The 12,663-nt window shown below is 47.7% G+C and overlaps 1 protein-coding gene across 5 annotated transcripts in view; it reads right to left on the bottom strand.

The window, feature by feature from the left end:
• Shroom3 (shroom family member 3) overlaps positions 1–12,663 on the bottom strand; it is a 276,701-nt gene that overhangs the window by 24,333 nt on the left and 239,705 nt on the right. For all 5 annotated transcript variants that reach the window (XM_060380955.1, XM_060380954.1, XM_060380956.1 and 2 more), the window contains one exon: positions 5,557–5,688. In XM_060380955.1, the coding sequence (XP_060236938.1) occupies positions 5,557–5,688 (132 nt within the window). The remainder of the gene's footprint in view (positions 1–5,556; positions 5,689–12,663) is intronic.

Raw genomic sequence — 12,663 nt, 5'->3', positions numbered from 1 at the left:
TTAGTGGGCTCACGGGCACCAGGGCTCAGCTTATAAAATCACTCTTATGCAAGACGGTCCATTTTCGGAAGGGCGGGTAAAGAGGGCCTTATTCGGGGCTTGTTCCGCTTGCCTGTGTTGTCACTAGGATTAACTGCCCAATGTGCCTCTAATTAATCACCCAGGCTTACCAGAAGAAAGGGGCGGCCTTGGGCACAGGCAGCATAACTTGATGGGCTGTAATTGACATTTTGAACATGCCAAGAGATGCGGGAGGTGGGGGCAGAACTGAAGAGGAGAAGGGAGAGTGACAGAGGAGAAAATTCTCTATTGTACATACTGGGGGGTGGGGGGGGTGGAAAACGAGAAACGCTTAGTAAGCGAATAGGCACGTAAAAGGCTGGGGGACTTGGGGAGCACACGCGTATGATTTTAGTTAATATCTTTCCTTTTTAAGGAGTCAAGAGCTAGACTCTGGCAACCTTCCTGGAGTCTCAACACTAGTAGGGATAATTTGTTTGTGGGGAGAAGCTAAACACCAAGCTGAATGGAGAAATACGGGGGGGGGGGGGTCATTTAGAGCCAGAAAAGGCTGGTGAGTGGAGAGAGGGAGAAAAAAAGGGAGAGAGGGAAGCCAGAGAGGAAGTCAGCCACAGGAGGTCCCCGAGGCTGAATTCCTTCACCAAAGCTGTCCTCAGCCTGCATTCAGGAGAGCAAGACCTTTGTATTTCTAAGCTCTTCCCTGTTAGGGAAGAAGGAAAGAGTCTCAATACTGGCCCTTCAAGCCCTAGGAAGATGCTTCAAAAAAAAAAAAAAATGTTTTTGTTAGATAATCAATCGTAAAATTTAACATGTATGTGTGTGTTGGGGGGAGGGGGGATTTGGGAAATCTTTGTAGCTTCATTCTCAATTTTGCTAAGAGCTTAAAACCACTCTAATAACGTACTACAGGGGCTGGAGAGATGGCTCGGCAGCTTCAGCACCAGCTGTTCCTCCAAAGGACCGGGCTTGATTCTCGCCACTCACATGGTCAAAGACACATATGCAGACAAAACAACTATATATCTCAAATGATCTATTATGAAATATACTTGGGCTAGGAGTATAGTTTGGTGGTAGCCTTGCCTAGCATATGAACGGCACCAAAAAGAAAAAAGAAAGAGACAGACAGACTCACAGCCAGTGGTGGTACAAGCCTTTAATCCTAACACTTGGAGGCAGAGGCAGGCGAATCTCTGAGTTTGAGGGCAAGCTGGTCTACACAGTGAGTTCCAGGATATCCAGGGCTACACAAAGAAACCCTATCTCAAAAAACCGAAAGAAAGAAAAGAAAAGAATCGAAACTATATACCTGTGGAGAAGCCATACTGGAATAAATAAAAATGAACCAGCAATGTCCTTATGTTAAACACTGTGATTCTTCCAAGAAAGGAAAATTAGGAGTTCTTACCTAAGTTTTTCATTTCATTTCATTTCAAGTGCATTTAAAATTGTGTGTTATATTCCTAAATCTCATATAAGTAAATGTCACAGTGGCCAAGTGTATAATGTTTTATGCTAGAATGTCTCCAGTGAATCTATGAAGAGACTCAAAGGACAACGTTCAGAGTTAAAACTAGTGATGGGCCAACAAAACACCCGTTTGTCGGCAAGAAGGACACATGCTCAGCATTTTGCCTCAATACACTCTAATTTTTCTCCTCAGAGAAAGTCGACTTATTGAGCGAAGCATCCTGCTTTGTGAAGGACAGGAAAATGGGCCCTGATGCTGGCCTCTGGAAGTAAGTCTTTCCCCTCATTTCTGTTAGCTCTGACGTTCCTGCTTCTAAGATGCATTCATGGAGGTGGGATGAGGAACAATGAGGGATGAAATCCTCCAACCTGCCACAGTTTCAATGCTAACACAGGCAGCCCTGCTATCAAGGAGCGAGTCTTCGGTGGGACAGAGCCCTTACCGTAGTCTGGCTACTTCTCTTAACTGCACTGTCTACTGCTGTCCTTGCTCACTCACCCCAGCCCGGTCAACCCTCCTGGCAATGGCTCAAACACACAGGGTGTCTACACCCATCTTGGACAGTACCTTAGTCTTTGTACCCTTTGCCTGGCTCACCCCCTTCCCTCCCTCTACTTCAGAAGACTTCCAAAAATAACTATCACCTTGGCTCTCCTTACATCCTATAACACTGCTTTTATTTTCTTCAGAGCACTTGGTGCCACTTGACGTCACAGCCTAGCTTTGGTTATGCGAAAACAACTTCAGTTCTGTCCACGGTGTTTAAAGAACTAGAGCACACACAAGACATTTGCTGACTCTGTGGCAGACACAAGTGTTCTTCTCTGCCTCTCTATTTCGTGTACTTAAGCGATGGTTAAGAGCACTTGTTGCTCTTGCAGAGGACCCGAGCTTGGTCCCCAACCACCCACCTGGTACCTTACAACCACCACAACTCCAGTTCCAGAGGATCTGGCAATGTCTTAAGACCTGAGGGCACCAGGCACATGTGCACCACATGCGTGCACACAGGCAAAACACTCATACTTACAAAGTAAAATAGTTCTCAAAAAATTTAAAGAGCAATTTTTAAATGCTCAGACCTTGTGAAAAGCACACATACACACAGAAAGAATATGATAAATTTCCTGACGTGTACTCACAGAATCCTAGTTCCTAAAAATGATCAAATCTGTTTGCAAAACACTGGGCTAAAAGTTCAACAAGTCTGTTTACCACCAGACGTCTGGGTCTTCCGTAAACTATTGTTCATGTGTTGTCCCTGAGGGGAAACACACTAAGCAAAGTTTTCTAAACTTTTTTGATACTCTAGAAACTTTCTGCCAAGGAACACTTAACGGACTTCCATTTCGATGGTATCACGAGGTGAGGCTTTTATAAGGTCTTTAGGAAGGATGCTCATCACTAAGACCATCTGAGACTCAGGGAGGAGGGTGGTGCTCGCATTTGCCAGGTGAATGGGCCTCTCAGTGAGTGCTGGTACGTGAGTGTTTTGACAGTGCTACCTCAGCCTCTTCTCAGGCACACCACGTGACTCCTCACGGTCTCTTCTTCTATTGATGGTTGTGAGCCTTAATGGCTGAGCCGGCTCTCCAGCCCTCAGTCTCTTCGAATGCTTTAGAACCACTGAGTGACACTTTGGTAAAACAGCAGAGAGACGGTGCCAAGGGCATGGCAGAAAGCAGCTAACGTCAGGCTTCGGGGCAGTTCCAAATCCAACCTCGCTTAAGAGACAGTTAAAGCTGACTGCCCTCACTGCCTCTGGCCCTCCTGCACCTCCCGTTTTCAGGAGAAAAAGAGCCTTGAAGTCAGAGGTGAAATCCGGCTTGGGGGACTGAATTCAAGCCGTCAGAAGGAAGCCGGCCCACTGACCTGGCACACTAGATCCCTAGATGCCGCCGTGAGCCTAGGGACACAGCAGCAGTCCTGGTCCAGCTGCAGTCGCCACTATGCGACCATGAGTAGGCTGAGAGGGAGGGGACACCCTGTGACAGAGCTGCAGAGGCAGGCCTGGGCTGAGACGGAAGAGGACGCTAGCCCTGCAGCATTCTGGGTAATCTGAGCTTGCTTTTCACCCCCGGTCACACAGGGCTTTAGTGACAGGTCTGCATCAAAGGGGCAGGGAGACACAGTGCAAGCACAGTTTGGCCTCTAAGCCCCCTTCTGGAGACTAGGTCAAAGGGGAGAGGAGTAGCGTGGCCCAGAGATTTTGATGCCAACTCCCCCAGTCCCGAGTCCTGCGGAGCCCCCCACAGTGACTGCAAGCAGGTGTTCAGCACAGTGACTGCAACAGTCTGATTTCTGATACAGGGTCAGTATATATGAGTTCAGATTTAAGGCTTCCTAAGGAAGCGAGGGGCTGGGCTTCTAAAGACCCCACCACCCACTGGCACTCTATTAAGACACACCTGCACCCATAAGTGTTCTGCTTTATGCCAAGTTCTTTCGCGGGCAGGCTTCACTGGACCCCTAAATTCCCAGCCTGACTATCACAACTGTCACGCACAGGTTGCTTACTGTGTTCTAGGAGTTGCGTGCGTTCCTCTATATGATGCTCACGATGACCCACTGACATAGGTTGTCGTTAATTTCATTTTTGAGGAAAGGAAGCCAAGATCAAGGAGTGCTCCTGCTCATGAGCAGGTGAAGAAAGACAGGGAAACCGAGGTCACCGGCGGAACCTCACGCTCCTGCTCGGTGCGCACACTTACAGCCCTGTAAGGCAAGATCTGTGTATCTTCACTGGGAGCGGTGCACTGCGGGAGGGGCTGCTCTCCGGAACAGATGGCTCAGGTGGTGCCACCTGGTCCACCTAAGGGACCGGGAAGCCAGGGGTGTCTAGAGGGAGGAAAGTAGCTCAGAATCACGTCTTCCTGTGGCCTGACGCTTACTCCGATATGACAGAGGAGGCTTATCCTATGTCTGCCACTGAGAGGGCTATGATTGGCCTTTGAGCAAATCGTGAGCCTTAGGGGCTCCAACTGAGTCCTATCTTTCACCATCTGTGAAAGAGTGCTTCCAGAAGCTTCCTAGCGGCTCTCGTTAGCACACGTGCACACGCAAACACCACTGCCTGCACCTCACTTTTACATAGGTTGCAGTGCCTTCCCACCTCCCTACCATTGCCCTGTCCCTGCACGGCTCGAGAAACAATACCTCGAAAAGCCTGCGTCCTCAGGGCCATGTGGACGCTGGCTTGTGCCTGCGGCTGATGTGGGGGAGTCCTGACTTAGTTTTCCCTCAGCATGTCTGAGGGTCTGGGTTTGCATCTCCTTTCCTTTCCCCAGGTCCTCTCAGCTGTGGAAGGCCGGGTTTCCCTTCGGCGGCCACATTAGGGCGGCTCTGTTGGTTCTTGAACAACCTTAGCGGGCACCAGAGGGATCAGGAGGCAGAAGTGCGACCTAGCAGCCTCATGCAAAAGCCGTGGCACCTGGCTCAGACCTGGCCTGCCTCACATACCGATCGGCTGGCCAGACTCAGGAGCAACTAAATTTTGCACCCTTCAACTTACTGTTCTGTAAAATGGGGTAAGCTCCTGTACTCTCTAAAACAGTACTACATGCAGGACAGGGAAATGAAGGGACGACGTAAAATCATGTGTCACTGGGAAAACCCCCGCCTTTGTTTTCTGCTGCAGGGCCAAGCTAGGTGAGTTGCTTTGATGGAAGAAGAAAAAAAAAAAAATACCAAGTGGGACATTTAAATATAGCAACTTCATCAATTTAGCTGTAAGTATAATTTTTGAGGAGTGCAGACAGGACATTGCAGCACCCGGGAAAGCAGTCTGTCAGATTTTCAAATATGGGATTATAATAGGTATTGAGAAACAGCTGACTAGGAATGGGTTCCATAAATAACTTGAGTGACCAGCCACCATCAAACTATTTCCAGCCTCCCCTCACCAATCTAGTTCAGGATGTGACGTAAGGATGAGTCACCCACATGGTTAGCAGTTTAAGGGGATGAAGAAAAAGACTCTTTTTCTTTTTTTTTTTTTTTTAATGGTGGGGAGAACATGACCTTTGAAGGAGAGAAACCCTTGGGTGCTAGCCGTGGCCACTCACCTGGAATGGTAGCTTTGGTGCCAGGGAGGGCCCATTGTGCCCTGAGATATCTGCATCATGCTGGCATCAGGCTGGTTCTCCCCAAGTTTGGTGGTGTGCCACGAGTGAGGGCGAGCGGCAGGTTCACTGCACCTGTGGGGACACAGCAGAGAGCCCGTTGGGCATCAGCAGCTTCCCGGCTGAATCCCCCCGTGAAGGGAGCTGGCTGGGGGACCCGGGGGCCACAAGTGTGAGCGCTGCTTAGTTCCCCAATCACTGTGCCCTTGGCTTGACCGATACTTGATTTCACTTCTTATTTCGACTTAACTTCAGATCACACGGGAGTGCTGCAAAGTCAGTATAACTTTGTTTAGGAGTCCTAGGTGTTGGCATTTTATGCCTTCTGAACCTAAGGACATGGTTGCCTTGGTCTTCCTGGACCTCTAGATTTATAGAAAGGTGGAAACGCAGAAATCCCTTCCTATTTTTCAAGTGACTTGGGGAAGAGGCATGGTAGAAAGTTTTCTGGTGCTTTTCAAGTTGTTCGTCAGACCCTCGGGGGACAGTACTGTGGTTTCACTGTCTTGGTGAGAACAGTGTGGAACTCAGAGGCTGACACACTGACAATGAATGCTCTACACCACAGCCCAGAGAACTGAAGTCGGGAAACGCAAAGATCTGATGGAGCCAAAGAGAAAACGTGGGTGTCCTTTGGACTGAACTTGAATGAGCTCTCCAGGGAGGAGGCAGGGACCACAGAGAGCCAGAAACAGGATGGCTGCTATGCAGTATTTTTGGCAAAAAGAGTGAGGTGATCATTCAGGCATCTCATGCTGGCAACTATGAGATCACAGGGAAATATTTCTGTAGTTTTGAAACACTTTGGGATACAGGCACCCACTTAGTAAGATGAAGATAATAGATGGACCTTATCCGAAGCCCTCATACTTGCCCTTGAACCCTAAAAACCTAGCCATTTCTCCTCTATGACAAATAAATTAGAGGCTGGGCAGTGGTGGTAATGCCTTTAATCCCAGCACTCAGAAGGCAGAGGTGGGCGGATCTCTGAGTTTGAGGCCAGCTTGGTCTACAGTGAGTTTCAGACAGCTAAGAGAAATCATGTCTCAAAAAACAAAACCAAAAATAAACAAACAAATAAAAAACAAAGAAAAAGGAAAAGAACAGAAGAAAAAAATAGCTTCTGTAATGTAACTGAAAAGCCAATGTCATGATGCCAGATGTCTTAGTCAGGGTTTTATTGCTGTGAAGAGACACCATGACCAAGGTGACTCTTATACAGGAAAACAGTTGGTGCTGCCTTAGGGTTTCAGAGTTTTAGTCCATTGCCATCATGGTGGGAAGCATGGCAGCATCCAGGCACACATGGTGCTGGAGAAGGAGCTGAGAGTTCTACATCTTGATCTGAAGGCATCAGGAGACTGTGAGTCACACTGGACTTAGCTTGAGCATAGGAGACCTCAAAGCCTGCCTCACACTGACACACTTCCTCCAATAAGGCCACACCTCCTAACAGTGCCACTGCCCATGGGCCACGCATCTGCACACACGAGTCTGTCGGGGCCATCCCTATTCAAACCACCACAGCAGAACGCTACTAGACCAGTGGCCTCGAGACCATAGTGCTCAGTCAGACTTTGTTATTAGTGGGCTGTGGATAGGTGTGTCGTGAAGCCTGCACATCTAAAAACTGAAGAAAATGAGCAGTGACTCAACTCATCTCACCTTAGTCTTATTTTTGAGAGACCAAAATTATATAATGTAGCTGGTCTATAGTAAAATATCAATAAATATTAAGTATTGTGATATAGCTTACTTGCTATCATTAAGAGAGCCAGGGGGCCAAGCCTATTGGACCTACCTAAAAGGAAAGGCAAAAGGGGGAGGAAGAAGTTGAGGGTGGGTGATGGAGGATCTGGGAATTGGTAGCAGCAAGTATTGATGACAATCTCGCTTCCAGATCATTTATGAAATAACAACAGGGGGCCAGCCAGGTGGCTCTGCTGACAAAGACACTTCCATGCACGGCTGGCCACCTGAGCTTGATCCCTAGAACCCACATGAAGGTGGAAGGAGAGAACCATCCTTTGGCTGACTCACAGGTGCCCCTTCCCTAAGAGATATACACAGAAACAAAACAATTTTTTTTTAATGTAAAAAGTAATTATACAGAGACTGGTCTCAAAGGTAACTGTGGTCAAAGCAAACAGGGTGTGACCATGATAGCCAGGCAGGGAGCTGCCGTGACTGTGGGCTGAAACACGAAGGGGAAACAGAGGCCACATGTTAGAACCACCTGCCGGGAATCTACAGAATGACTAGGTGAACTAGGAATTGTAGATGAAGATGCAGAAAGCCAAGCCACCCTTGAGGAACTGGGTTGGGGCCGCAGCCTGATTCTGGGAACGTGAAGTTCAAGGTCAGAGGAGGACTATGAAGGATGACAATGGCTGAGGTGCTCTGCTGCCATCCCACACTCTCCAACTCCACAAGAGCCGACTCAGCCTTGGGGAGACTGGACCTCAGGAGGATTAGAGGTGTGGGGTGAGCTGGGATACACCTGCTCTGTGCCTGGTCTCTGTCTCTCTGTCTCTGTCCTTGTTAGCCCAGATATTCTAAATCAGATACTACTGGTTTTGAGTTTGGGGTTTTTAAGTACATATAAGTAAAAAATTTCACCTTGGCTTTCCTTCTGGTTATAACAGACAATGCAACGAATGCAATACAATACAATACTGATAGGCCAGTGTCATGGTTTGAGTATGAAATGTCCTCTTTGCGTTCACGTGCTTGAACACTTGGCCCCAGCATTCGGTGCTGTTCTGAGAGACTGTTCGTCTAGACAGAGGAAGTGGGTTGTAAGGGATGGGCCCTAAGGCCCCAGCCTCACTTCTGGCCTGCGCTCTCAGCTTCTTGGCAAGTGCCTAGCAAGAGGCAGCTCCCTCAGATCCTCACTACCGAGAATAAGAGCTGGTCTCCCTGCCCTGCCGTCCTTACTACGATGCAGTGCACCTGCTCAGCTGCACTGAGTTTCTTCCATAGTTCGTCACACTGATGAGAAGGGTAATCCACTCAGGCTATGAGGTTTCTGATGGGAACAGTGACTATACTGGGTATTGGACTAGAGACCATTAGAATACATCCTGGCACTCTGTTTTTGCCCATGTGCTGAAACATAAAAGAAGGCTGAACATAAAATAACAGACTGGTTGATTTGGCAGAGGTGATTTTAAGCCAGCATAGCGCTCAGGAGCAGCATGGTTACTGCTGGCTGTATTTAGCCAGGTTTATAGCCAGAATCAGGAACCCAGGAGATTCCAAGGCAGCAATGTGGTTATTATCAATCGTTGTGTTTAGACAGAAGTATATTGAGAACTGGGAGCAAAGAGTATAGCAGCAAGATTTAAAGAATACAGTTTGGCAAGAAAAAGAGCATGCTGCTGATGGCTGCCAGTGTTGACACTGGGAGGGGGCAGGAGCTTTAAGGAGGAGGTCTCTGGTGGGTATAGGTATGGCCATGAAGGACTGGAGAGACCCTCTTTGTTGTAGTTTGAATGTGGAATGTGCCCCATAGGCTCATTTGTGTCTGAACACTTGGTCCCTACTTAGTGATTGGGAAAGTTGTGGAACCTCCAGAAGGCAGAGCCTTGCTGGAGGACATGGGTTGCTGAGGGAGGGCCTTGACACTCTATAGCTGCCCACACTTCCTGTTCAGCCAGCCTCCTGCTCCTGCTTCCATCCTTTCCTGCTTATGCCATGTCTTCCTCACCATGACAGGGTGTAAGACAGTAAGCCAAAATGACCTCTTACTCCATTAAGTTGCTTTTGCTGGAATATTAGAGAAACGTGAAGGTGACTGAGACACTACTCTTCCTCATTTCCCCTCTGGACACGAGGTGAGCAGCTGTTCGTACACTGCCAACGTCACTTCCTGTCCTGCCGCAGGCCTCAAAGCAGCAAGGCCAATTGGTCACGGACTGAAATGTTCTCAACTGTGAACTGAAATAAACCTTCTTGTTTATTTATTTATTAATTTTTTAAGATTTATTTATTTTACGTGTGTGCTCTGTCCGCATGTGCATCTGCTTGCCAGAGAGGTCAACAGATCACATTATAGTTGGTTGTGAGCCACCGTGTGGTTGCTGGGAATTGAACTCAGGATCTCTGGAAGAGTAGCCAGTGCTCTTAACCTCTGAGCAATCTCTCCAGCCCTTGTTTATTTATTATAGCACCTTACCATGCAGCCCAGGCAGGCTTGAAGTAGGAAGCTTTCTGCCCGGGACATCAAGCATGGGGATTACAGGACTGTATCAACGTGCTGTCAGAGGCCTGCCCTTTATAATCTCATTTTCTCCAGTATCTGTTATAGTAATAAAAAGCCAAACAGTATAGCTATACAAGGGTCTGCCAGATGAAAGGCTGTGGGAAATGGAAGTGAAGGACATCCAGGCAGAAGGAATAGAATGATCAAGATGGAAAAACACAAAACATGGCCCAAGCAACACAATCAGCTGGCAACATATAGGGAGAAAGGTACCAGATAGAGAAAAAAAACAGAGCAAGAGCCTGATCATAGGTGTTTGTTTCATGCTACGCCACAATAAAAAGATGGTTGTGGGGCTAGAGAGATGGCTTAGAGGTTAAGAGCACTGGCTATTCTTCCAGAGGTCCTGAGTTCAATTCTCAGCAACCATATGGTAGCTGACAATCAGGTATAATGAGATCTGGTGCCCTCTTCTGGCCTGCTGGCACATTCGCAGGTAGAATACTATATAAATAATAAATAAAATCTTAAAAAAATGGTTGTGGCTCAAGAACCTTAGGAAGGGAGAGGCGGGATCAAATCTGAAGTTTTAGGAAGATACTGCCAATAGCACAGTGAATAAATTTTATCAGCCTGGATAAGAGATGATAAAGGCTTGGGACTGAGACAGTGGCAGTGAACTTTGAAGGAGCGGAAGAGCCCTCATTTTCAGTGACTACTTAGAATTGGTGTAGTGCACGTGTGCACGTGAGGTTTGTAAAGAAAGAACACAGAATGCCATGTCCTTGAGGTGAGTGTAAGCTTGGAGTGTTCAAAGCAAGAGTAAGGCCACAGCCCCGGAGAGGAGAGCTGTTGGTGCTGGATTCAGACCACATGTGAAGTTTTGACAGCACTCTGGACATGAGCATCAAATGGGCACTTGAACGGGGTCTGAAGCCGAGAGTTGGCTGTAGAGTGGAACTTCAGATGACCTTGGAGGACTGTTACATGGTGGATAAATGGGGAAGGTGACTACTGAGGCTTAGAATCTACACGCTGGAGGGCTTCTGCTGCTGACGCTCTCTCGTGAGCTGGTACAACCGCGCTGCACGGCTTTCCAGGTGCAGTGGCCTTCTACACCGTGCCCGCTGGCAACCAGACACCAGTCACACGCACAAGACACACTCGACTGCTAACAAAATCAAAGTGACTGGCCAGTCCAGCTGCCTGTCCGCTGTGTGCTGCACACACTGTCACCAAAGACAACGCCCCCCACGAGACTCCACACGCTCCCCAGGGAGAAGTGAATTCACTGCAGCGAGGTGTTAGGTCGTCTGTCAGGATGAACAGTGCAGAGTTTGGGCTCAGGGTCTCCATGGTCCCCTTGCTGAACGCCGCATGCTCAGCTGGAGACGGAACGCTGACCCTCAGGTTCTTTCTGTTGTCAATAACCTTCCTCATCTGTTTTGTTGTCTTAAGATGGGTCTTGCTAAATTGCCTAGCTGGCCCCAAACTCTGGGTCAAATGACTTCCCCTGCCTCAGTCCCAAGGTGTATGCCAGCATAGCCAGCTATTTTTCATCTGTTTTAAAAACTGATACACATAGGGCAACGTATTCACAGCAATGCGAAGTCTACCTTAGTTACGGATGGACCTTTGAACAAACTTAACAAATAAATAGCCTTTCCCCCTTTCCTTTTCAGTATTCTCTGAAATAGACAGTAAATTTACCCGGTTAAGAAATAAAAACTAATGTGCAATCTTGCCCTCCAGACCCCATTTCTCTTTCCCTATAGCTGACCATGTAGTTAAGTTCTCATGTATCCTTTCCCAGTACCCCATTATGTAAACACAGTTTATATAAAGGTGTGAGGGTGTGGCCCACTGGTAGAGAGCACAAAACCCTGAGTTCTAACCCAAACGCCGAAACAACAAAAGAGGTGGCTCAGTGGAAAGAAAGGAATTTATTAGGGAATACCTCACCTACGGTCCCTTTCTGAAAGGGGACATTCTTTTTAAGTGTCACGTGCTCACAAAGGGGGACTTTTGGCTTGGCTGGCTGAATCGTAAGAGTGGAGCCTGCTAACGGACGGATGGACGGACGGATGACCGACACCACAAATTAGGAGACAAGGTAGTACTGTGTTTCACCACACTGGCTCACTTTTGCCTCCAAACCTCTTTCCCTGCTGTGGAGTCTATTTCTCCTCCCCCTCCATTCTGAAAAATATTTACAGACTAGCACATAAAAACATAACTAAAGAGAGGGATTAGCAATGGGTTTTATTTTATTTTTTTACTTGGTCATGCCAAAGGGTTCTTTTTCTCAATATTTCAATCCTCCTCTTTCCCCCTCAGTTCACACTCATGCACACACACCAACCACACAGACACATGGACGGACACACACGAACTCACACACGTACACAAGTCAGAGCAACTGAGCTTACTGCATCTAAGTATTCATCCCTGGGTCAGGACAACTGGATACAAACACTGTAATATCTACAAGCTGCAGAAGCATTCACCTTTGCCATTCATTTCCTTTCAAACACAGTCGCAATGGGGCAGCGTAAGCGGAACAGCATAAGCTTCGCCCAGCATCTCTCTATCTCAGTCCTGAATGTACTTCAAGGCATTATTTTCTCTGTGGAAGGAGGAAAAGGGCCCTGCGTTTTACCAACTTTTTCAGGCATTAGAGGACTAGTAAGGACTATTAAGGACTTCTGGAATTGTCTTCCCTACTGTGACAGGAAAAATCGCTTCATGCTTGACTGCCATTAGCCAGGCAGACACACACAGACACCACGCTGGTGGAGAGGCTTGAGTGGTGAAGGGTAAGAAAGGCTGTGTGTCTCCTTTGGGTT

The sequence above is a fragment of the Meriones unguiculatus genome, chromosome 3 (assembly GCF_030254825.1).
Source record: "Meriones unguiculatus strain TT.TT164.6M chromosome 3, Bangor_MerUng_6.1, whole genome shotgun sequence".
In the NCBI taxonomy this organism is placed as follows: domain Eukaryota; kingdom Metazoa; phylum Chordata; class Mammalia; order Rodentia; family Muridae; genus Meriones; species Meriones unguiculatus.
This window is presented reverse-complemented; position numbering and strand designations above follow the sequence as displayed.